Source organism: Diplotaxodon limnothrissa, linkage group LG20 (genome assembly GCF_057381915.1).
Source record: "Diplotaxodon limnothrissa isolate DT_005_m linkage group LG20, D_limnothrissa_male_GT1.1, whole genome shotgun sequence".
NCBI lineage: Eukaryota > Metazoa > Chordata > Actinopteri > Cichliformes > Cichlidae > Diplotaxodon > Diplotaxodon limnothrissa.
In genome coordinates, this window is record NC_140615.1 from 4,114,924 (window position 1) to 4,140,790 (window position 25,867).

The 25,867-nt window shown below is 42.3% G+C and overlaps 1 protein-coding gene across 1 annotated transcript; it reads right to left on the reverse strand.

The window, feature by feature from the left end:
* Positions 1-411: 411 nt before the first annotated feature.
* Positions 412-20,564, reverse strand: l1cama (L1 cell adhesion molecule, paralog a). The gene is made up of 26 exons (XM_085345689.1): positions 20,288-20,564; positions 17,380-17,482; positions 16,626-16,828; positions 13,646-13,768; positions 13,142-13,312; positions 12,021-12,135; positions 11,547-11,731; positions 9,527-9,658; positions 9,301-9,447; positions 9,101-9,212; positions 8,586-8,749; positions 8,317-8,476; positions 8,026-8,150; positions 7,742-7,843; positions 6,675-6,872; positions 6,516-6,586; positions 6,196-6,421; positions 5,969-6,084; positions 4,417-4,633; positions 4,046-4,168; positions 3,605-3,781; positions 3,406-3,519; positions 3,117-3,266; positions 2,569-2,700; positions 1,786-1,858; positions 412-1,261 (listed from the first exon to the last, which is right to left on the reverse strand). The coding sequence occupies exons 1-26, from the start codon at positions 20,415-20,417 to the stop codon at positions 1,000-1,002; spliced, it is 3,831 nt and encodes a 1,276-aa protein (XP_085201815.1). The 5' UTR covers positions 20,418-20,564; the 3' UTR covers positions 412-999.
* Positions 20,565-25,867: the final 5,303 nt, after the last annotated feature.

Sequence of the window (25,867 nt, forward strand, 5' to 3'; positions counted from 1 at the left end):
AGGTCTCGACACACAAAAAAATTACAACATCGTTTTCAAAAATGACATTACACTTCTGGTGGGAAGGCGAGAGAGTAATGACATCAATCTGGTGCTTTATGCAGACCCAGCAGGCACAGGAACTTATAAGGATCTATAATACTGTAATATGGCTAAATAGATAAGTGTAGATGCAGCTATATACACCAGATGCTACTCAGCATTTTCACAGCAAGTTCCACTTAATGCATCCAAATAGTAAGAAACTTGGCTTCACTTGATTTTGCTGAAAACATGTTAATCTATGAAATGTGCCGTAGCTTTTTATATAAATAGTATAGAAAACAATATGAAAAATGATTACGTAACAAAAAATGACACAACAGCAACAACAGCAACAAAAAAATGATGTTTGGTATTCAAACACGCTCGTAAAATGAAAAAAATGTCACTGGCAAGTACAATCGGAGACATTAAATGGCAATTAGACAGACAAAATCATGTGGGAAGTACATCAAACATGATTCATATCTAAGATTCAAGATTTTTTTTTACAGCAGCATTAGCTGTCTTGTTCCCTACACTGGGTTCTACCATCATCCTTTACTTTTAATGCACTACTCTGCATCTTTACATGACCATACCTACACCCCCTGATATTTCTAACTGTACAACATTCTGTCTTTATGCATCTGCGCTGTTGTTTGCTGAGAGAACGAAAGAGGAGCGAGAGAAATGAATGTTAGTCATTTTCATTAGTTGTAAACTGCACAGGAAAATGAAGGGAGGTCAAAGGGCATGTTCATGTCAGTAGGGCTTATATCACTATCGCTGTCCACTACTTTGGACACTCCTTTGGTCAATATAGTCTAGTCAATCAGATGGCTGCCAGGGACATCTGAATATGATTGTTTATTAGTCGTCGGAGTACAGATCAGCAAGTCAGTAGGGAACAGGAGCATATGGGCACATACGTGTTGACATATTTTGGTCTGATGGTCCCCGGTGGATGTGTGGGGGTTAATCGAGGATGGTGACTGAGTTGGGCACGCCATTGGTGGCGGGAGAGAAGGTAGTGGGGTTCAGCGGGGCGTTCTCTGGCAGGCCGTGGAAACCTTCTGGACCGCCACTGGGACGACTGATCTGGCTGGCCAGAGACTCATCCATGTTGAGCTCTGTGGTCATGGCGCTGCTGCCATTGAAGTCGAGGTTGTCTTCGCTGTACAGCTTGCTCTTCTCACACAGGGACGGCTGGCTGGCTGTTCGCTTCTCCTCAAGATCACTGCAGCATGAAGAACAGAAGAGGTCAAAAGCAAGAAATGTTAACATGATACATACGAAAAATGCAGTGCTACATGCCAAAGGTTGAATATTATGTACTAATATTTTAAGTAATTTTTTTTAAAAATAGTCGGTTCCAGGTTATAAATCGTGACTATTTGCTTTTCAGGGTCTCACATTACAGTGAGGTGAACATTATTGGATTTTGAACTGTTGAACATAATGCAATCAGTAAACAAATATATTACATTAAAATTAGTCTGAATGTTTATGGGAAGGCAGAAGGTAAGTGAGGCATTGGCAGAGGTAAAAATTAAGTGGGTTAAGGATATTAAATCATATCGCAGCATACCTTTCTAGAGATCTGCATAACAGGGGCAGGCATTAGGGAGGAGAGTGACAATGAAAGGAACAGAGAGGGTTAGGAAAACCAAGCAGTGCTGAGGGAATCAGGGCTGTGTTAGAAATCAATGTGCAGAAACGTAACAAAGCATCCAGGAAACAGCGTTCATTCAGATGACACACCTGTACTCTCCGAAAGTTTCATCCTTCATGGGCCGAGCTTCTGAGTCCATTGGGCCCTCCTCTTTATCTTTCACTGAGAATGTGACAGATTTCATTATAGTCAGATTTTAATCTGGCTTCTATCTAAAGCCACTGTAAGTCTCAGATCTCAACAGTGAAGTTTTATTAAAGGATGCTTAGGTGGAGCAAAAAAGCTGGACTATCTGTAGATAGTATCAGTTTATCTGTATTATAGTTTTAAGTTCTCACTGATTTTCTAAAAATATAACAGCCAATTAGAATGGCGGTAGGTATCATCAGCCTTATTATTTGGTTTGTCTTCACTTCTCTCTCATGTGAAAATTGCTAAAAGTCTGGGTTTTTTTTCAGTCAGACATGGACCATTATTTTACGTTTTTTGTCTTTTTCAGAAAGAGCCAGAGATTATTCCTTACTGTCAAAGCAAGGAAGTGTAAGCTTAGAGGTCTGTCTCATGTTTGACATGACAGCTGCATGAGAAAGCAGGTTGAGTGAAATGGGACAGATATTTACAGTTCAGATCAGAAAGTTAATCAAACTGTTTGGGATTGATTTAAAAGAACACGTAATATTCTCCCCAGTCAATATAATATATTTACTGTGGTGCAGTAAGCCAGTAAGCGTTTCACTTCTTTTTCTACAGCAGCGTCGGACAGCTTTATGGCTCCAGACTGGCCAGCATTGCCTACACAAAACTTGCTGCTCATCAAGCTTCAGTTTAATAGCTCCTAATATTAAACAGTTATTAGGGTAGGTCACACTGACCTGAGTACTTTCCCCCTTTACTCCTCTTAATGAAGCAGAGGATGAGCAGGATCAGCAACAACAGCCCAATGGCGCTCACAACGCCAATGAACCAGCCCTGTGTTGCAAAGCTTGGCTGCATCTCTGTTACTCCTTAAGAGAGGAAAAAAGAAGGTGGTAGAAAGAGGAGTTAGAGCTTTTTTGGTAACAGGAAGCAGGAATGAAATACACGGCAAATGGAAAGTATGAGACAGATAGGGAGACCAAGATAAAAGAAGGAGTAGAATCTAGAGCAAAGGAGACAGATCATTATGCATTCTGACAGGCTGGCATTTCACCAGGGAACCAAAGAATACAGCAAAATACAGCAAACAAACACAAGTAATGGATCATTTCATATGGCTAACCAAGCTCTCTTTTCACAAAAGTCTTTGAAAGCACTTCACAGGCAGAGAAAGAACTGCAAGACACTCTCTGTAGGATCAGGCTTTATATTTTTAGCTGCGGGAAACCCAGAGGAGAGAGCAGTAGGGATAAAAGGAAAGAGGATGAATGAAGGCTCATAGTACCTGTTCCTTCTGTCTCGATTCCAGTCTTGAAGAAGGTTGTGTTGTTGTAGATAAATTGGAAAGAATAATAGGAGCCAGGAGTCAAGCCCTGGATCTGGTAGAAAGACTGAGAGGAGTTCACCTTCTCTGTCGTCTTCCATTTATTGCCATCTGCAGAAGCACAACAAGAAACCTGTCTTTTTCTTTTCTTGTTCAGGATTGTGTAGCTACTCCCACAAGGTAATAATCCTTTTAAAAGGTTGAATGCAAAGATGCGTAACTTATGCACAGATTAGTGTGAATATTATACCGTTCTTGTTGCGGTATTGGATCTGGAAGCCAACATTCCTGCGTCTCTTTTCTGGTACCCAGCTAAAGTTCACTGCGTTTTCCCCCACAGACAGGCTGATGTTCATAGGAACTACTGTAATGCATTCAGACAAGTGCAAATCAAATTTTTGTTTAATTTAATAGCTTTTACATATTAAAAGACTGAATCGGCTTTATACCTCCATCCAGCATAGTGGCACCCTTCATCGTTGTTGGTACTCCATCCCCAGCAGCAGTCCGCCCCCTGAGGTAGAAACGGTAGTGGCTCTTATGGTCCAGGTTCTTCAGGGTGATGTGGGTGACTGTGGGGTCATCTATTGTCTCCACCTGCATGGGGCTGTCATCACTCTCTGTAACTGACCACAGCAGTGCCAAAAAACCATTTAATCACTTTTTGGTTGTCAACACATGTATGGATACTGTATTGTTCATGGTGACAAGTAACTGACTGATAAGCTCATTAGGATGCTTTCCTTTTGACATTTTTAGCACTATTGATTTCACTGGAGATGCATTGCTCGTTTTTCCAATGTCTGATTGCAGCATAGAAGAACTTCCAACTTGAAGGATTTTACTCAATGTTCACTTTGCTGGCAAGGTTGAAATAGACACATGCTCACTCTGTTGGTACTGCAGCAGATATCCAGTAAGCACTCCATTGGGCTGTCCAGGAGGTGTCCAGTGGAGGGTCATTTCTGTCTCTGATGGGCTGTCTAGGGTCAGGGTCAAGGGAGGACCAGGGACTAGCAAAAATACAAAAAATGCATGATGATAATGTACTTAGTAATATCTATCATCACATCACTCTATCATCACCCCTTGCTACCAGTCTCATTTCTTTTTTCTTCATGCATATAGTTCTCCCTCTCCCTTTGCCATGTTTCTTGACCTCTTATTTGTATCATCTGCAATAAAACATCTTTAACCACTTTGTCATCACTTCTCCCTTTTCTAGCTTTATTTCTAGCCTCTTTAACCCATTTATTCTCACCTCCCTCTGGAGTCTCAAAGGGCAGCGCCTCAGAGAAGGGTCCTTCTCCCTTTATGTTGTATACAGTCACCTTAAGGGTGTAGTTGGAGAACGGCCTCAGATCACTGATCACTTTCTTCTTCTCGTTGGGCTCCGTTTTCACCACCACAGTGCTTTCTAACTCTTGTGCCCTGCGGCCTCGGTGGTGGCTCCTATGCACTTTCCTGGTATAGTGGATCTGGCAAAAGAGGACATCACAAATGAGGATTTATTTTTTTATTTATATTTGGAAAATTACAGTTTATCTCAGTTGCTCAGGCACATTTCTTTGAACAGTTTTGAAGTCACTGAATCTGAAGATGAATCTCCCAAAACTCAGTTTGGCAGGATAACAAATTATAAACATCCTCTGTTCTTTCTTGTTCTTTCAGGCTGCTACTGTTACAAGTCACCACAGTGGATCATCCCCCTTTATCTCATCGTATCCTCACCACCCTCTTCATGTCCTTCTTCACCTCATCCTTGATGGTCTTCCTCTTTTTTTCCTGCCTGGCAGCTTTATTTAATAAATCCACTCCTTTCTCTGCACATGTCCTCACTATCTCAGTCTTTCCTCTCTTAACTTTGTGTCCAAACCTGAGCCGTTGCTCTGATGTTCTCATTTCTAACCGTGTACGTCCTGATCGCTCCTAACCAAATTATTTTTGTTTCCAAATTACAGTTTTGAAATCATCCATCACAGCAGGTCTCACTGCCATCTTGTAGACCTTCCCTTTCACACTTGCTGCTATCCTTGTGTCACAAATTACCCTGACACTCCACCCTGCCTGCACTCTCTTCTTCCCTCTCATGTGCTCTGTCCTTTGCTTTGGATGGTTGGCCTCAGGTATTGAAACATCTTCTCCTTGCTTCACCACCACACATCCTTATTCCTCTCTAACATTGTTGTAATCAATTCTCATACTCATGGCTTACGCCAACAGATTTGGACATTTATATGGAGTATTCTGCATGGATGATTTACATGCCAACATATTTTGGAGGCAAAAACTATCTGGATGATAGAAATGTGACCTATCTGGAACACAAGGACATATACAATAATTAAATCTCAAAACACACAAAGCTGGGATGAGACAATTGTTTAAGTGTTCTGAAACATTTGAAAGACCTAACAAAGAAAACAAAATGCTTTTCGTGATGCTCTTCATCCTTTCGACAGGTTTAGCTCTCATTCATTAACTGAGCCCAAGCAAATGAGGAAAACTGTAACATTTATTGCATTTAGTTACATTTATATTATGACTCTGTTGATGTTCTCATTTGGTTCTCTAAGACTTTAAAAGCAGGGACAGAGCATTTACTAAAACATGAATCATAAAAAACCAAAATAAAAGGAGTATTTCTAGAGTGTGAGATATATTTTGAGGGGGAGAAAGGGCTTTACAACCTTGAAACTACAAAGTACCCTGACGCCACTAAGCTACAATCTGTCTGCCTCCACTTTAAAACCACTCATGTATTATTCATGCATACGTCAGGCCAAACAACAGATGAGATACTAGGGCAGTACCTTGTATCCCAGCAGGTGTCCTCTGACCGTGTCTTTGTCTATAGGTGCCCAGGTCACTTTGATTGTAGTGCTGTTTATTATTTCAACACCCACATCCATCGGGGCCTCTAAAGGAACTGAGCGCCAATGACAGACAGGAAGGAGACGGGTTAGAATGCCAAGTAGAAGAAATCCCAGGAAAAGAAAAGTGTGCTGAAAAAGTAATAGTTTTTTTAAAAATATAGTACCATCTTCTCCTGAGTAGCCTATGACTGTGTCTGGCTCAGGTCCCCTCCCTATCTCATTGAAAGCCTGAACTTTAATCTCATACGCAGAGAAGTTCCCGACATTGTCAACACGGAATGGCGGCTCTGTTACATTGTTCTCGTGCCAGTCGGGCCCACCACCCACTGCTTGTCTCCACTGCACACAGTACTTGAAGCCAGGTCCGTGGACCTCGGTTTTGTTCATTTTCTGTAAAGATGGGAGCAGCAGCCAAATAAGACCATTTCTCAAATATTATCAGTAACCGCTTTGACCAAATGGTGCATTCAGGTAAGAGATATACCTTCCAGCTGATGACCAGAGTGTTCGGTTCAATGGACTCGCTCTTGACATCTTTAGGGTTATTATCTGGAGCTGGGATTAGCAAACAAGATGGTTTAGTGTTGTTTGGGATTTACTGTGACAGTTCATAAACATATAGCTACAGATCCATGGCTTTTACCTTCAGCAGGTGTGTTGTATATTCCAGATGGTTTGCTAGGGTCGCTCTTGCCCACGTCATTGATGGCAATGATCCGGAAACGGTAGGACATGAAGGGCCACAGGGAGAGAACGGCACGTTCTTTGTTTCCGCTAACTCTGGCCAGCATTTTCCAGACGCTCTCATTCGAACGGTGGTCCTCAAACTCTACCACATACTCTACGACAAAAGTCAAGGAATGATGGAGAAAGGACATTATCCCAAGGAAGTAATGGAAACATAACTAAACACTCAACACTCATAAAGCTGCATTTGTGTCTGCCTTTGTCCCGTCTTTCTCGACTCACCCCGAACCGACCATGGCAGATGGTTGCCCCTCCCCTGAACCTGGTTCTGCCAGAGGTTTCTTCCTGCTAAAAGGGGAGTTTTTCCTCCCCACTGTCGCCATACAGCTTGCTCATAGGGTGTCACCTGATTGTTGGGGTTTTCTCTGTTTTCTTTCTATTATTGTAGAGTCTTTACCTTACAATATAAGCACCTTGAGGCAACTGTTGTTGTGATTTGGTGCTACATAAATACAACTGAACTGGATTTATTGTATAGCTATAAGGATAGCTAGCTTTTCTAAGCGATTTGAGCACTCAAACCGTGTGCGTGTCTGTATTTTTGTTATTGTTGTAGAGACAATCTGTTTACAGGTTGTCATGTTATGTGTCCCGCCCACCCCAAAAGGATGCCACGCTTGCCTAAATCAAACATTGTGTTTCTAGCAGTAAGAACATATCTAATATGGCAGATCTCCAGCTGTGTGCTTCATGTGAGAAAGAGCAACTGTGGACAATGTCCTGACCTAATTCTTCCATTTTCCCTATTTCTATGTCTAATCCAATACTCTGAAGTAGGAGAAAGACAGCTGTGTCTGTGCATGTCTGTATGATTGTGTTGTGGGGGTTTTGCAGTCATGAGGATGTGTCCTCCTTGTGGTGACAGAGATAGGCTTAATATGTAGTTTTTAAGGTTAGGTGAAGTATAAGGTTTTGTACATGTCAGTGCTTAAAAGTGTGCAACTATATGTGTTTGTACTACACCTGTCACTGGGCCGTTGTGGTCATCTCCAGGAGTCCAGCTGAGGGTGACAGTACGATCCTTAGGATCAGAGATCTGTAGGAGGATGGGAGGGTCTGGACGATCTGATAGGGGACATCAGTATTATTACTAGCATGACTACCTATGCACTACATGCACAATAAAGGTTTTAAATGAGTTTGTTTTTGTGGGGGTGGAGTTTATAACTACAGAATGATTTTAGGCCTGTTGTTTACAGGGTTTGGACATTTGTCGGTTTGTGGTCATATGTGGTCAGTGGTCTTACCCCATAAGGTGAGGGTACCCCTGGCTTCTGCTACATCCAGTTTTGTGATGATCTCACAGGTGTACACTCCCTCATCATCTGGCTGCACATTAGTTATTTTGAGATCCGGTCCTTCCATTGTATACCTGAGGAAATACAGTCATCGTCATCATGAATTACAATTTATTATCACCATCCTTCCCCACTAACTCTTCATTCCCCACCCCAATAAACAAATGGCTCACAAGCATAATCATCCTTTCATGATTTCCAAAATGATCCTCTTTATTTTCAGATATAAAAATGTCTCACTTTTCATCACTGTTGGAATCAGCCAGCTTCTGGTTGTTCTTTCTCCACTGAATGAAAGGAGGGTCGAGTCTGGGGTCGACGAGGCCCAGGCAGGTGAAAATGGCTCTCTCTCCAGCCCGGACCTTCAGAGCCTGTGGGGGTGACAGTATCACGGTCCTATCTGCAGAAGAAAGCAAACAATACAATGCTGAGACAAGCTGCAGGAGGTACAAGTAATAAATAAAGTTGGCAAGAGTTACTATGTCTCTAAGCATGTGAGTGTCACTGACTGAATATTTCCAGCTCAACACTGATTGACAAATTGGAATTTGGCACAGTGCAGGTGTAGATCCCGTCATCGCTGTGGGTGACGTTAGCGATCTCGAGCCACCCATTGCTGAGAGGGTTAACTCTGCGATCTGCTAGAAGGAAGGAGCTGCCGTTGTTTCTTTCCCTGTGAAACACACACACACACACACACAGACACACACACTCATCAATTTAAAAACCAACACACACATCAGAAATTTGGCGGGTGATTTTTAAAAAAAAAAGGGTTTTCAGCAACTGCAGCGGCTGATAAATTTAATAACTTAAAAGCCACTTTTCCTGTTTTACTACAATGAGCAAAGCCTGATTGGATATTTGCCACACTGACAGAATTCACAGTCACAGCCCAGATGTAACAACACTTAGCTGTTAATTTATGCACATGAAGACCTACCCACGCAATAATATCACCTTTTTAGAATGTATTAATGGGAAAATCTGCCAGCAAACGATGGAATATGCAATACCGCCTCACCATATCACTTTTGGTTTAGGAGAGCCAAAGGTCTCACACTCCAGTAAAGCCTTCTGGCCCTCTGTATACGCATATGTATTCCCATCATCGGTAAGGATCTGGGGAGGCAGCTCTGAAACATCCCACAAAGACAAATGAGATACACAGAGAACAAACTCAAAATCTAGTTAAACAAACAGCACGTAACGACTAGCACTCACCAATGACATAAACATTGGTGTTTGTGAGGATGGTTCCATGTTTATTGGAGGCCCGACACTGATAGATGGCAGTATCTCCAAAGTTCACATCCTCTAGGATCAGAGATCCGCTTGCTGTCAGAGTACGCCTAGGGTCCTTATCAACTCCTGTTAAAGAGTACACGCTGTCAGTACATCTTAAGTGCCAGGAGATGGTGGTGGCGCATGTTAAGGTGTGTGCACTGACCTGAGATGGGGACCCCGTTGATGGTCCAGCTGATGATAGGAGAGGGAATGCCATCTGCCTGACAGTCTAATCTGACTGTCTCACCTGGGGCATATAGCTGACTGACTGGCTCCTTGATCCAATAAGGTGCAGCTGCAAGTGACAGAATATATCAGTTCCAAATAGTACAAGCAAAATACTATAAGACTGAGTTTCTACTACCTTGTAGGTATCAACAAAAGCACAAAAAAATGAAGCAAGTGACCACAACACTGCTCTTTGTCAAAATTGTTGATTGAAAAAAGGTCATGGAGGGAGCTTCACAACACACTTTTTATATATAAAACCCTATGACATCACAAAGAGGTCATACACTTACGCAAAATCACACACTGCATGAATATATCTTAAAATCACAAGTTTTTACAACTTAGAGAAGCCAAAGACTTCTTCAAGTCCTGCTTCAAACATATGGTTTAAAATAATTAAATACACCATTTTAGTATGTAATGGTTCAAGGTAATAGGGCAACGCTCAGGATCACATGAATTAGGAAAAAGCTTTAGTTTCCATCTCCAGACTTTTCAAGCAATATACCAGTCATGTTTTAGCTCTTTAAAACATTAATTTTTAATATGGTAAATGGCCTGTATTTGTATAGTGTTTTACTAGTCCCGAAGGACCCCAAAGCGCTCTACACCTTCCGATTACAAGGCGAACTCCCAACTCTTGAGCCACGAACCCCTTAATATCCATTATATGACTTCACAATGACACAAAAAGATTACACTAAACTAAATTTCCATATTACCAATGCTGACATCAGCATAAAACCTGGATGTTTTAGACCTTCGGGGACAGTTGCACACTCTGAGTGCCCTTGTTTATTATTAATTCTGGTTTGGGGGATTGTTTTTTTGAGTTTTTTAGTTAATTACATTGATGCTTTCAGTTTTTGAATTTCTTGTGCAAAGTGTATGTGTTTTGTTGTGTGTTATCGTTTCCTGGTTTGTATTCTGTAACATTTTTTCTCTGCAGCTTGTGTTAGTCTCATTTTCTCCATTAATTTCAGTTGTCCTCTCAAATTCTAAAAATTCCTCCTTGGAAAGCATGAAAAGTGAATCCTCCACTCTAAACCGTAAAGAGACTAAACAGTTCAAAAGCCGTAATCTCTGGCGGCATGGGTGTACATAACTATAATTAGCACATCTGTGAAGGTACCATCAATGCCCGGCGATGTAAAAAGTTTTGTGTGACATATGCTGCCACCCAAACAACATCCTCCCCAGAGAAAGCATTCGGCGATATAAGGCCAAACCACATAACAACAGTCTCTGTGTCATGTCTGCAGTCTGGACCTGGCACGCATTGCAAACATTTGGCGCATCATTAATTAGTCAGGAGTTGGAAAACGCTTTTGTAATTTGCTCAGACTAATTGGTCTCCTCAGTGCCCAAGAGTTTACAGAGTGTTGTTAAAAGAGGAGGCGATATAGCATAGTGGTAAACTTTTTTGAAACATAAAAAAGCACATTTGTGCAAGCAGCTGTGTTACATTTTTATAGAATTTAAAAAAAAAAAATGAGGTTGCACTTTAAAATGAGCCCATTAGTTTCAACATGGAAGTTTACAAAGCAGAGCTATTCTTATGAAAGACACTGGGGAGCTGAGGAAATGGCAGGATCTGGTGTTTCTGCAGTTTGATTGTGTAGTGTGAACCACAAGGTGTCTCTGCTTCTGTGGCATCTCTTGTGACTGATGTTATTTTTAACAGGCTCTCACTAACAACCCAAATTTATGGCAGTTCCAAAAAAAGTTAGTGAGGGAGGTTTCTGTCTATGCAGCTACCCACAGAAACCCCGAAAACATTCTAATGGTCAGCAAACCACATCATATATATTGAGATTAAAATATCAACCTAGAAATATGTAATGGAAAATAATAGCATGCTGTGTGTTTTTTCACTATCTCTCAAGATATATATATGTGTGTATGTGTGTGTGAGGGAATGAGAGTGTAATAGAGAAACGCAAGAGATATACCTTCCACAGTCAACATGTAAATGTGTTTGGTGTTTCCTTGGGAGTTCTCAGCTATACACTGGTATTCACCCCCGTCACTTTCCGAGATATTAGTGAAGCGCAAGCGGCGGTCAAACATATCTTTGGTGGTCCGAGTTTCTGACAGTTCGCCATCCCTCCTCATCCAGGACACTTCTGGAGTTGGACTAGAAAGGATGACATGTATGGAGGGATTAAAGAGAAGAGAGAAAAACAATGAGAGGAAGTAGACATAGAGTAAAGCAAGCAGGCAGAGAGAGAAATGCCGGAAGGAATGATAAGGACCATTAAGACAAGATGGCAGCAGGAAGCAGAGTTGGCAGGAAGAAGCGAAAGACATAATGGAATAATGCGTAGGGTGGGGTGGATGGATGAGAGACAGGTAAGATTGAAGGCTTAAGTTTTCCAATTAAAGGGGTTGGAAGCGCACACACATGTGCACGCTGAGACACTCACAGGCCTTCGACGATGCACTCCAGGTCTAGTGTCTGTCCCCTCAGGGCATGGTACGTGCTGTGATGTCCAGTAGGTCTCATCATTTGGGGCCTTCTGTTCCGCAGTACCGAGTTGGCTGGACAAAGAGAGGAGGAACCACAAAGACAAAGAGAAACACTCATACATATGCATGGGTCATTTTTTTAGATTGCTCTGCTGCTGACACAGCAACCACTTTAAAGACTCTGAAGAACACAAGTAGAGATGCAGGGCATGGATTCATGTTGATAGACTTTAGCTTTCTAACAAAACATCATCATCTAGACTCTCTACACACACAGAGGTCTCATGTTAACATGTGCTCATCTTTCTGACCTCTAGTTGGGTCGCACTTGCTGGCAGCCACATCACAGTGTGAGCTGAATCTCATTATAATATGGGCTGAGCAGAGGAAGACCCCCTGCTGGTTCAGTGGGACCTACTGGATTTGGTCACTGCTTCGGTCAGCACAACATGCCACCACATGGTGATGTGTAGTTTAATTATGTGGCCTCAACTAATATACTGCATATGGCATTTAAATGTAGCATTTATGTCCTTAAGAATGAAAGAAGTTAGATTTTAAGAGGTGTATGAATGTAAACTGGTTATTTTTCAAAACAGCTCCGTAACTGAATGACTTTTACAACCATGATACGCGCTTGGAGAATAATTTAAACTCCTGTTTAAAGTTCTGAGTGTATCAATAGTTGTAGGATTCAAGGAACGCTGGTACAGATAAGCCAGATTTCCAGACATTAGGCCAGACTGACTGGGATCCTCTGATTTATTTTCTATCTAGCACCACAATGAGACTCACATTTACTGTTCTGAAAGACATGTTTCAACCACAGAGAAGCCATCGAATCGATTACCTGATGATCAATTGTTGTTTTGTTGTTTCTGATCCTGTTTTACACACAATCAGAAAATCACCAATGTAAACTAAATTGCCTTGAATTTTCTTATTCCTTAAGACCTTGACATTTTATTTTGGTTTACATTTTGAATAAAGCTGTTGTTAACTGGAACCCACCCTTAATTCAGGTTAGATCAGCTTAATCTGAGTCAGATGAGTTTAGATAATCTTCAACAAAACTCACATTGGGTGACTTTCAGAGAGGTGGGCTCTTTTGCCAGAATCGTGCGTGTTGCCAGGTACTGGACATTGCACGTGTAGTCATCCCTGCTGTCCGAACTTTCCAGATTGGCAAAGTACAGATTGCCGTCCTTCCCCGCCATCACCCGCTTACTAAGGTCGATATGACGTAACCCTGAAAGAAGTAAAAGGAGTGAGAAAAATGTTGACAAAATGATTGAAACTGCTTAAAAGAATTGGAAAAAATTACAATAACAGAGGAGCTTATTAACAGCAGGATATAGATTGGGCAGGAGATACAGATGCAACAGGATGAGAGGAACTGAAAAATGTAGATCCTGCATGGATTGTAAAAAAGCACTAGAGTAAAAATGTTGCAGAAATGTTGATGTCTCGATGCAGAAATAAATTGCTAACTTGCTTTCTCTGAAGTGGTAAATGCACAACAAAATCTTGGAGACAGGAAGCATGTAATGGAAGCAGAGAGATGGACAGATAATGTACTCACTTAAGTCCATCCAGTGAATGATAGGCTCCATAGAACTTTGTGGGGGGTTACACTTCAGAATAAAACTTTTTCCCTCGTCAGCCATCTCATCAACCTTTTTATCTTTCTGCTGGGAGGGGGGAACTTAAAGGGAGGCAAGACAGAAAAAAGGTCTTAGTAAACACGTAGGTGATGGACGAGCTCATATAGATGTTCAACGAGACAATCTTACACAAGTCATCGTGAACAACGAATACAGTGCGGGTCAGTCGCACTACAAAAACGGCAAAATCAGCTTTACTGTACACGTGTAAAACAATATTATATTCCAGGAAATACTGTAATTTTATATGAGCTGGTGTTGATCATAAAGAGCTGGTCCTAGTGATAAAGTTCTCACAGGTTCAGGCTTAGAAGGATCACTTGAATATATGAATTTATCTTCATGTCAACGTGTAATTTTTTACGTTGTCAACTTGCAACAACAACAAATATAAACATTACTTTACTATATTTGATTATTTATAAATGCTATGTATCCCAGGCATATGATATTGCTGCAGGTAAGAGGATGAGTTATGCTTCATTCTTGTGAGGTGAGTTTTGTGCAGCGTGTTTCAGGCTGGAGTGTCCGTGGTAGTAAATGACACGCTGTTCATCATTTGGCTTATATGCAAAACATTGATATGCATAAATTAGAAACATTTTTGTCTTGGAAGTTGTACTCAGTTATATGTCAGATGCATTCTTTTAATTATAAAAAATACTTGGTTTTTTAAAAATACATCATATTAAAAACACAAATAAACTGATATGTAGTAAACTTTCTCTTATTAGAGAGTCCTTGTTTTCAATGAAATTGTACACATTTGATGTGAAACATGACCAACTTTTCCATTATCCCAGGACAATGTGCTCCTTATCTGTGTGTGAAAATAGAGACATTTTCCAAATTGGTAAAAACAAAACAAGTTTACAGGTGGAAGTAGTTGGTGATTGTAAAAATCATTCTGTGATGGCTCTAACAGGAAAAAAAACTGATGGTTCCCTTCAAAGCTGTGTATCTTTTCTTATTAATTATGAATGCATAGCAAAATTTTACATCCTATTTCAAATCATGACACAGCTACAGAAATAATAATTAAAACTAATGTTTAACAGACAAACTATAGCAGTGTCTGTGGATGAGCCAAACAGATTAAGAGTTCTGAAATTTAAAGGAAAGTAATTCTAAAGATTTTGTGAGAAGAATCTCTGGAAAGGAGTGTTGCAAAAGAGCTCGTGGTGTTTTGATCACTGCCTGTTGCCTATTTTCCAGCTGCTCGAATAAGCAGAAAACATCCTGCTCATTGTCAACACTGTCAGCTGAGAGCTGGCTATGAAGCAGTCCAGTAATCTGTCCGGCATGTTTATTAAGACAAATTTCACTTCTTTCCTTCCCCCACAAACATTCTTTTTTTACTGTGTGAACTTTAAGGTCACGTCTCACATCCACAGACAGGCCTAAAAAACTAAGCTGCTGGGCAGATTCTCACGCAAGACCACATATGTAGTCGACCTGATAAAACGCCCTTGGTTATTTCAGTATGTGGGTAACATAGCATGCAAATTGAGATTAAGGACTTCTTAGCACAAGAGTTGCATTAATAACAGCAAAGGGAGATTCTCTATTGTCAGAAACATTTCTAAAAACAGGCCTATTGGGTATAACACGTGGAGAGCGTATTGTGGGGCTTCAATAAGTTGTCTTGTTTATTGGGATTATGGATATCTCAACTGTTGTGCCTACATGCTTACAACCATTTTCTTCCACTTATTCACTTCTTGGTCATTGGGCGTTAGAGTCTATCCTAGCTGCCATCAAGTGAGAGGTGGGGTGCGCCTTGAACAGGTAGGCGGTCTGTTGGAGGGCTAACACAGACAGACAACCATTCACACTCACACTATGAGCAATTTAGAATTACCAGTCACCAAACCATACATGACTGTGGGAGGAGTCTGTAAGACAACAGTGCGTACCACCATGCCACTGTAGTGCTGTGTGTACATGCATTTAATTAGTCTTCACATAACTATAATTTGTCTGTGCTACTATTAGACTGCAGTCTGGTGTGTTGATTGTTGTACATGTATCTATGTAAAAGTGGTATAATATGTGTTATCGGTATATCTATTGAGATCAATAGAGTTACAATTTTTCTAGTAACATTTGCTCTTCAGCTGATGTGCATCAGCTTCTTCTGCTGTTATGCAACATTAAAAATACTGACTTCTGATGATTCTACAAAAACAGAAACAGAACCATTGTTTGTTTTATTTTTGTCTTGTAGAAGACTTAATTTGTGAGTGATACATGTTTGCTTTCCCTCCTCCCATCCGTTGATAACCTCACAGGAGCTACTGAAGAGTGCTTCTTCACATGACATCAACTCAAGAGCGTTTCTGGGGAAACCGTTGTCAGGGAAACTGTGGAGGGATGAGGTCGGCCAGGAGAGAGCCAGTCACTCAGGTAGATGGATGTGCAGAGGTACTCTTTACTTTTGCTCAGGGGTCCCCATGTATGTGTGTGGATGATTGTGTATATGATTATCACGTTATTGCGTCTAATTATGTTCCAGGTGGCAATACTCTTAGCTCTCAGTGTGAGCCCCATCTGCTAACAGATGAGCGCTGTATAAAGCAGGAAAAGCACTGTCTCCATTCACAGCTTTTTAAATCAACCATATATAAATCAACAAATACCGCAGCTTGCTTCAAAACTGAACCTTGAAGGCATTTATAGGAGAGCTAACAGGAAATGACATTTAAGAGATTTGTAATTCCTCTGGTGTGATGCAGTTTGCTCTTTAGCATAGAGATGTTTTATATCTTTGATAGTATTTCAATGATGTTGTTCTTGCCTCGAGGGCAAGGACAAACAATTACAAATTGGGGCAAATATTTCACGGCTATATCTTTCAACAAGCGGTCGGTGGTTCACGAGTCGTCGACGTGCTCTTACCATCCGTGTTCAGTATGGCCTCGTTAGACACAGCTGTCCCCAGCTCATTGGATGCGTAGCAAACGTATTTGCCTTTGTACTTGTTCAGTGTGTCCATGGTGTTGCTAAGTGTGTAGAATGCGAATGAGCCAGAGCTTTCAGAGACCTTCAGCTCCGGGTCACTGCCTGGGTCAAAGTCTTCCCCGTCCTTTGCCCATCGGAAGCTAAAACAAAAAACAGAAGAGCCTGAATTTTTCTTCTTTCAAATATTCTGTCCCTTTGATGACACAAAATGACACAAATAGGGTGTCCTTACATTTTGCTTAATTTAAGGGCACAAATGAATAGCTGCAAAATTTACACAAGATGCCCCAGTCAGACTTAGAACTCGTGCTATAATTGTGATATTCATCTTTTCCTTGGCAATCGGAGCACTTTTCCACTTCAGAGCAGCTAAGACACTTTGAAAATATTGCTCGAGGGCTTAATGACATTTATCCCCAAATGGAACAAGAAATCTGACTAGGAGAAGCTGTGCTCTCATGTAATGCTAATATGTAGATGTCAGCTGAACAAGGAGACGGAAGGTCACCGTTCCAGATAACCAATAGTTGGTCTCCCCTGTGAATAATATAGCATTTTCATTCGTAATCAAATCATGATCTTTATGTGTGTGTGTGTGTGTGTGTGTGTGTGTGTGTGTGTGTGTGTGTGTGTGTGTGTGTGTGTGTGTGTGTGTGTGTGTGTGTGTGTGTGCACGCGCGCGTTGACTAACATGGGTGAAGGGTTGCCAGAGGCTTCACAGTTCATGACGAAGTCTTCAGTGCTAAATACGGTGACAGACTCCGGCTGTGTTTTGATCACTGGAGGCCTCTTGACTGCATACATCAAAAGTCATAGTTAGTCGAGTCACAACACAGACATGTAAATGCACACACCCCAAACTGACTTGCAGGCTTTGCTTTGTTAAATTCACATGATGAGTGTCCATGATGCATGCTGCTATATCTCTAGCTTTAACACACAGATTGCATAAGACGCATCTCAGACTCATAGCAAATAGCACAGAATAACTAGAGACACCACTTATTTCCATATTTTAACAGCTGCAGAAAACTATATAGTCAATATCTCTTAAAAAGAGTCCCCTGAGATGGAGATGAAATGTAGGCCAAGGGAAAGAGTAAAGAGCAAGAGAGCAGGAGGAATAAATGGGTTGAGATGAGAGAAAATTGATACAGCATAATGTAAGAGGAAGAGTTCATATAAAAGAGGTATATAGCACAGTGTCCCCTGTGAGACTGAGACAGAAAGAGGGAGGAAAAAGTGGGCTTGGAAATGAAGCAGGGATTTTTTAAAGAGCAAATGAACAGGTTTCCCTTTCTTTATCATTGCTGTGCACAGCAGCCATAAAGCACATGCGGCATTTACATATGCACAAAAAAACAACTTGCTGGGCACAACACCAACATGTCTTTAACATATGTTATAAACCACAGTACTGTGTTATATAGTTCTTGAAATCAATTCAAATTTAAATGTTTTTCTCATATCATATCTTCAGGAACTATTCACACTGTTCTTCTTTGCAGTGGAACAGAAGCCACAGCTTGATACTTGTGAGTAGAGTCTTTAATTTGACTTTAAAGGAAAGAGACAGCGCTGCAGCCAGAGATAAATTTATATTATGTAGGTAAATGGGTAAAGGAAGGCACAGGACAGAGGGGGGGCGCGGTAGATGAGAAAAAGGCGATGAAGATGGAGAGCTAAGCAGACAGCGGAGATAGATGAACGTGCAGCAAAGAGAGAGCACATGCAGTGCGGCAGAAAAACTGAGCAAAAAGACGCAGAGACAGAGAGGGAACAAAACAAACAAGGGGCAAGTTTGCAGAGATTTGGAAAGAGACGGATAGGGAGACTGCAGAAATTTAATGAAAGGATTCCCAGTGATGCAGGGAAATAAGCCCATTTCCTCAGCTGATCAAATTGAAGTTTGGGCTGCGGGCGTTGCTCCATTATTGGCAGAAGAGGAGGAGAGGAGCTGGTGCTTAGTGCTTTAACTCCTCTTTATTTCCTCGCGTCTTTGATCTGACAGCCCTGCTGCCTCCTTACCGACAGCAGCTCTTCAAACTTCCTCCTCCCTTCTCCTGCAGGAATTCCACCTACCGGGAGCCAATGAGGCTAAACACATATACACACCCAAACCTACACGCAGGTGCTTGTTGAAAATAAAACACACACGTCCTCACATGCGATCACAAACGCAGGATAAAACACAGACACTAGCAGCATAACACTGAAAGGGCACACAGATGCCAGGACTCATTTAAGTTCAGCACTGAAGTATATTTTGTTTGATGCGTGTTGGATGGAAAACAAAAACATGCTAATAAATTAAATGTACGGTTAAAGTGTTTGCAGTAAACATTGCCAGCATCCACATTAAGACATCAATAAACGTAAAAGCACTTACGATCTCTTATGCGGTCTGTTAGTCCACAGTGGTGGGCAGAGTCAAGGAAATGAAGGAAAATATTTTAATGATAGATAGATAGATAGATAGATAGATAGATAGATAGATAGATAGATAGATAGATAGATAGATAGATAGATAGATAGATAGATAGATAGATAGATAGATAGATAGATAGATAGATAGATAGATCGCATTGAATAGTATTTATCACATATGAACAATGCAGCGGTGTAATATCTCCTTTAATAGGGCGTAGGTTTTAACCCTTGTCTCCTTGACACAGATCCTAAGGTATGCCATTTATTGATCCTAATCATTCATTCTCAGTGACTCTTATTGACATGGCACAGGCTTCCTAATTGAAGGCACCAGACACCTTGACCTTTTGCATCTCTGACCTGCTCCTCCCTCCTCCTCTTCCTCCTCACCATCATCCTCCCTTCATCCCTTCAACCCTCTCACCTCGCTGTCACCTAGCCTCCTCGGGGACCCATATGGGTAGATTTAATGCATTCATCAGCATTTGAGGGATGCGCATGTGTTTGTATACAGGCACTTTTGAAATTAGTGTAGGCGGCTGTGACTCACTGCAAGTAGTCTTAGATAAAGAGTTAACAACAAAAGCAGCAGTGGAGGAAATATCCTCTCTCTGTCTCTCTGCTGGAGCTTTGTGGGCAGGTTGACAGCAGCAGAGAAGATGAAGATCAATTTCCCTGTGGGGCCACAAACTCAGCTGTATTTCTAATGCCCACATATTACATCGAGGAGGTGAGTGAGGATAAACATCACTGGATTTTTTGTTGTATAACTCAACTGTTGATTGAATTACTCCCCAATCAGATTCTGGTTTGCACCATAGAAACCAGATCAATAGTAGGACTAATCAATACAGTAGGGGAGGATCAACTGCAAAGCAATTAGACGCCACACAGGCACAAAGGAGGCCTAACCAAAGAAACCCCAGCTCTAAATACTAGTGTCCTGTTATGTATTTACAGCATAACGGAGCTCTGTAACACTGAATACTGAGGTTACTGAAAGAGAAACGCGTGTTCATTCAGCTCATTTGCACTAATTAATCATGATAAAAGATTATTATTAGAGCCCTTTGATGAGGCAACAATGTAATTACCACAACAAATAGATCTTTGAACCACATGGAAGCATTCACAACCCACTAATAGGAATATTATGAATCAGTACTCACAATTGGGGGGAATATTTATGGCTGCTTGGCTGGGCTGGGTTGCAAGGGAGAGAAGGATGAGGACAAGGGGGAGGAGGCAGCTGGAGCACTGCCCCCTACTGCCAACCTGCTGTCGCTGCGTGTCAGGCATTGCTCACTGTCCCATCAAAGTCCCACCTGCTCACACACTTACAGTAAAATGCACACAGAGAGCACCTTCACTCACACACAGACTCGTGCAAGTGTGAGGCTATGTTTCTTGTGCAAGAGGCTTTGGCTTTGCCTCCTATGCCTTTGATCTTCTTGTCCTCTCCCTCTGTTTTCCCCTCTCCTTCAGTGTTCTTCAAACCAGGTCCACGCCCTCCTGCTGGTCTCTGCTCTGAAAGATAGAGAGGAAAAAAGGGAAGGACATGCACAGAGAGGCCATGTGTCAGAATGAAAGAAAAAATACCCAGAGCCATGTGGTTAGATCAACAGACAGACTGAGACATAGAGTTAACAAACCAATCAGTCAACAATGCTCATCCCATCGAAAAAACAAAACAAAAAAAAAACACCAGCCAGCCTATCGCCCAACCTGTTCCTATTAAGAAAAAAAGAAAAAAACTATTTGGTTTTAATTGCATGACCAGTGGCCCGTATTGAGAGGCCAGTCAGCAGGACAGATGGGCTGAATACCACAACAAGAAGCTGAACAGAGCCTCCCAGCACCCAGATGGGCTGCAGACAGACAAATGCAGAGTGATGAAGTGATAAATCTGACGATACGCAAGACAGACAAACAAATAATTGATAATTAGGTTGACTGGTCAGGGCTGCACTGCATGAACTGAACAGTTTGTAGTGTACTGGGGTGATAGTATTGTGCTAAGTATGCGATAAAGATGCTATCAGTCCTGGTGAGTAAGGAAAACCACCCCTTCCTTTTAGTCTATCTATTCTCCATCTGTATCCTTGGAGTCGGTCCTCGCCACAACATGCAGGCTGTCCTCCCCCGCGGCACCACGTGGCGCAGCCCGCTGACTGTTTACACTACTCAGTATCACACACAAAGAGCTGTTATAGCACGCCACGATTAAGACGTGCGTGTGAGACAAAAGAAAGTGGCGATAATAGAGAGAGGGGCTGATCTGGCAGCTCTGCAGCCTGATCGAAGGAGTTTTGGCTCCGCTCACCGTTGTTTGCTGGCACTGCCACAGCAGAGTGATGAGTGACCTTGGGGAGTGGGGGGAAGGTCAGAGAGAAGAGGAGATGAAGAGCATGAAGAGCGTGGTGGGTGGGAGGACGATAGAGAGTGGTGATTATCGGTCATTTTCTTGTATCTAGTGGATAATTGCTGGTCATGTGTTTATTGTGGATTTTGTGTCACTCAGCAGAGATTGCACTGAACAATATCCTACAAAAGGACACAGGAATGTGGGATTTGTCTACATCAAAAGATCTATTCAGATTAAATTAAAGACCAAACAGAAGTCTTTAGTTAGGCTGTTTAAACTAACAGCATTGGGATTAAATGAGCCATTAAACTCACTTGCTTGCTTTGTCAGAAGAATGGAAAACATGGAGAGAGAAGGGGGAGGAGGGGTGAAGTAGGTGGAAGACTTTAGCAAGGATAAAAAGTGGAAAGTGGGATTGAGGAGGGGAGCAAGGGAGGGGTGAGACAGAGAGAGGCAGAGTAAAAGAGGGGGGAGCAAAGGTTGATGGGATGGGTGGAGAGATGTGAGGGAGGAGAGGAGGGATGACAAAGGGTGACAGCTGTGACGCTAATCCATCCACTCACACACATAGACACACATGTGCAAGATCTTCAAATCAGTGTGCATCATTCACTTTCTTGATAGTCCTCTTCTTCTTCAGTCCTTCTGTCGGCTTAAAGCCTCTTTAGTTGTTGTTGTTCTTAGGAAACAGGGAGCCAATTACAGTGATCCGGTCTTAAATCGGCCTCTCCAAAATACCATTAGAGGGGGATGAATAAAGCAGGACTAGTCAGGGTATTAATACTGGTGTTAATGTAATCTAAAGTGGGAGCTTGCCTAGCATTCAAGGAGATGGCAGGGGAGCGCTGTGTGGAGCAAAGCAAGACGCTGATTAATGATTAGGCATGCTATACCTTGTCATTCTGCCAATCACAGTTCACCAAGGGAGTTTGCTACATGCACGCACACACACGCACGCACAGGGATACACACAAAAGAAGCTTGTAATGCATGACCAGACCGACAGAAAGGAAAGAGGACAGACAGACACTTGGAGTGGTCTGACAGAGGATATCAAAAAGATAAAAGGGCATGGTCCAGTGGGCTTTAGTCAGGAGGAGGCAAAGCTTGCAGAGGAATATTCCAGTCCTGTTGAGGAGGAGCAGTAAAGGGGAACACTATAATGGGATGGGAATGGTGAAGAAATGACTGTCACATGAGACTGAGGCTGCGAGGTTGCCATGTAACGAGGCCAACCCTGCCACCCAAACATGCCGCCCAGACTGAAGCCCCACTCAGCCCCACTAACACACTCGCATACACACACACAGCTTCCACACTGTGTACACAGCATGAAGCCTCGTGGTCGCTCCATTATCACAGGAGCAAGAGACTGTCATTGAAGCAGATGTCTGATTTCACTTCTTCAGGGCGTCTGCTGTGCAGCTGTCAGTGATCCAATCCCATCCCTGTTACCTGCTTCATTTGACAGGGTCAAAGGTCATGCCTGGGATGGCTGCTCGCAGCTGGGCTGAGATGAACCTTCACGGTGTTTGAGTGCTTTTAAAAACTATTATCACCACTGGGATGTCAATGGGCACCATCAAAAGTCATTCAATCACAGAGAGACCGGAGAGTGAGCAGCATTGTGTTGAGATCCGAGGGCAAGGTCATTTCTGCTTTGCTACAACGTTGCTGAAAATTAGCCACCAACAGGTCGTGTATCAAACGGCTTGTTTGATACACGACCTGTTTAGCAGCCCCCAGGAGCTGCTAAATCGACTCGGTCGACTCAAGCCGAGTCGACCGAGTCGATTTAGCAGCTCCTTTAAATATTCAAGCTTTGCTTTGAGGCATTTTGCCTAGAAAATGCAAATAACTCAAACATTTTGCATTATGCTGTTAGTACTGCCATCATTAGTAAAGTTTAACCACTGCAGCGCTGTTGTGATGTGTAACCCCCTGTTACCCATTAGAGAGAAGATCCCACCCATCCTTCCTCTGCAAAATGTTCTAATTAGCATTAAGCAGACATGTTGGGCGTTGTCGGGCACTTCCTGTGCTTAATAGGCTCGCTTGTTTTTGAAGAAGGTGGGGCAATAACACAAGATTAAACCTCAGTAGTCTAATCAGGTCTTGAGTTTCACATATATTCTCATCTCCATTATGCCAGTCAGCCACAAGTACATCATTTCACTCGTCCTAATGAACATAGCTGGTATTCCTTCCCCTTAACGGGAAGAAAACCACCATAAATATAGATATATGCGTTTATCTTAATTTTTTTTCGTTTGCAGCACATTTTGATCAGATACAACCGCTCTGTTGGATTCACGAGTGAACATGTGTGGGTGTGTTCAAGCATGTGTGCAGGTCTCGTGTCCTGTCATGCCTTGCTTTTAAATATTAACTACCTCCAGCTGTGAAGACGTGTAGGAGGAGAAGATGCAGGACGGAAGGAGGGGGGAGAAAAATAAATGAATACGTGCCCCCCTTTACCCCTTCTTCTTCCCTGAGGGTTCTTCTGTCTGAAGAAGCATCCGATTTTTTTATTGTTTTGAAGCGAGAGAAGTGGATAGAGGGACAGGGGAGAGATGGCGTGATTTAGACAAAAGCAAAGGGAGCAGTACCTAAAGAAAGAGGGCGGATGGTTGGAGGCGTTACAGGAGAAGGGCAGTGAGAAATTGCAAAGGTCAGTGATGAGTACGAGTGAGGCGGGGTGTCTGTGAAACAAGGTGATGCTAGTGGGGGGTAGATGATCAGGCGTCCTACAGAGTGAATTATTCATAGATTTCTTCTTCCTGTCGGCACAATTTGCCCTAAATTCACCCAAATTCATAATTCATCTACTCCCCTTGCCATACATTTGGTTTGGTCCCAGACTGACAGCGACCGTCCATACCTGCTGCCTTTGGTGTGGCTGTCTGATTTTCTCCCTCAGACCCTCCCCTCTTCCTCTCTCTGGCAGGGTCATAGTTAATGCATGAGCCTGTTGCAGTGAGAACAGTCTTCGGCCCATTTTGTCGCTACAGCAGAAAAATACCACAAATCATGTGAAATAATACCAGCTCCCTGTTTCCGCTCTGTTCCCCAATTTTAACTCAGTCATTTGTCATTACTCACTCACCGCTGGGAAGATTGCCTTTCTCATAAGACTTTCTCGCATTTTGCAAAAGCATTTCTACTTAAGAGCCCACCTTTATAATAGGAACTGTCCAAGAACGATGAGCACCTATTTTCCTGTCACCATTTTCTTTTCATCAGTCTTCTCCTCTCTTTCAGTGTCAGCCCTCTTGGTAGCCGACACTAAAAGCTTTCTTCAATTCCCTTCTGATCGCTTTTCACAATACGTTTCAGAGTCCCTCCTCCTCTCTCCTCTTTTCTCTGCATTGAACCCCTTTTCACTCCATCACTTTAATAAACTGCTGGTGTAGCACTTTAGCTTGGACAATAGGCAGCGTGGTTGGTTAATTCAATATTTGCAACTTTAATGGAAAAGAGGCTTTATAGCACAGTGGTTTCCCACTGTGCTATAAAGCCTCTTCCCAGTGCCATCATGCCAGCACCCTTCGTTGAAAGGCCCAGTAACATATATCTCAAGACTGATGATCCACAGTCGACTCCAAATGGAAATTTAGTAGCTGGAAAAAGCTGCAGAGCTACAGCTTATCTGAAATCACGATACACAGACAGCGAATTTATCAATACCACTATTAGCATAAGCTCAGCAGTTGCATACTTTACTACTCCCACTGGTGTCAAACGTGGTGGCAGAAGGCACACCGCACAGCATCGCCATCATTTTCCAAAACGCGCACCTGTTTTCGAGGACCCCACCTCACTACAGGCCTCACCCCCCTCCCTCCGTTTTGACATGCATTAGGGTTTAATATTGGAGTGGCTCAACACAGGAGAAAATAAAGGTTGTCAGAGGAGCCGTGAGGGCAACCGCCCACTCCCTCCCTACCCTGGTTGCCATAACAACATGGTCTCCACACTGCATCCCCCCTTGTACATACAAATTCAGTTATTCACACACATGGACACTATCGGGTTTGCGGTATCACTTACATATGCACACACACGTAGGCACTGAGTGGTGCAAACTGACAGACTTTCCTCTCAGCACACACACACACAAGTGTGATTACTGGGTGTGCTCATATATTCACTGTTTGCACATATTTATAGCTTGCAAATTCAGGGATTATAAGGCTAAATAATTTACAAACTTATACAACAGAAAGTTAAATTACAAAACAGCAGTGCTGAGAGTGCTCCTCACCTCTCTATTCTCACTCTCTCTCTCTTTATTTCACAGTTATTCAGCGTATTACCAAGACTGCAGAAGAAGCTACCTCTGGCGCGGTTTATTTATTGATGTTTTTCCCCTTAAGATACAATG

What these genes read in the sequence shown, in the direction of transcription:
- l1cama (XM_085345689.1), bottom strand. Translation starts at nt 20,417, where the DNA reads ATGCCTGACACGCAGCGACAGCAGGTTGGCAGTAGGGGGCAGTGCTCC. An exon ending in CATAAATATTCCCCCCAATT is followed by an intron (nt 17,483 to 20,287) that starts GTGAGTACTGAT and finishes TGATGTATGCAG; the next exon opens with TCAAGAGGCCTCCAGTGATC. An exon ending in CTTTGAGACTCCAGAGGGAG is followed by an intron (nt 4,169 to 4,416) that starts GTGAGAATAAAT and finishes TATTTTTGCTAG; the next exon opens with TCCCTGGTCCTCCCTTGACC.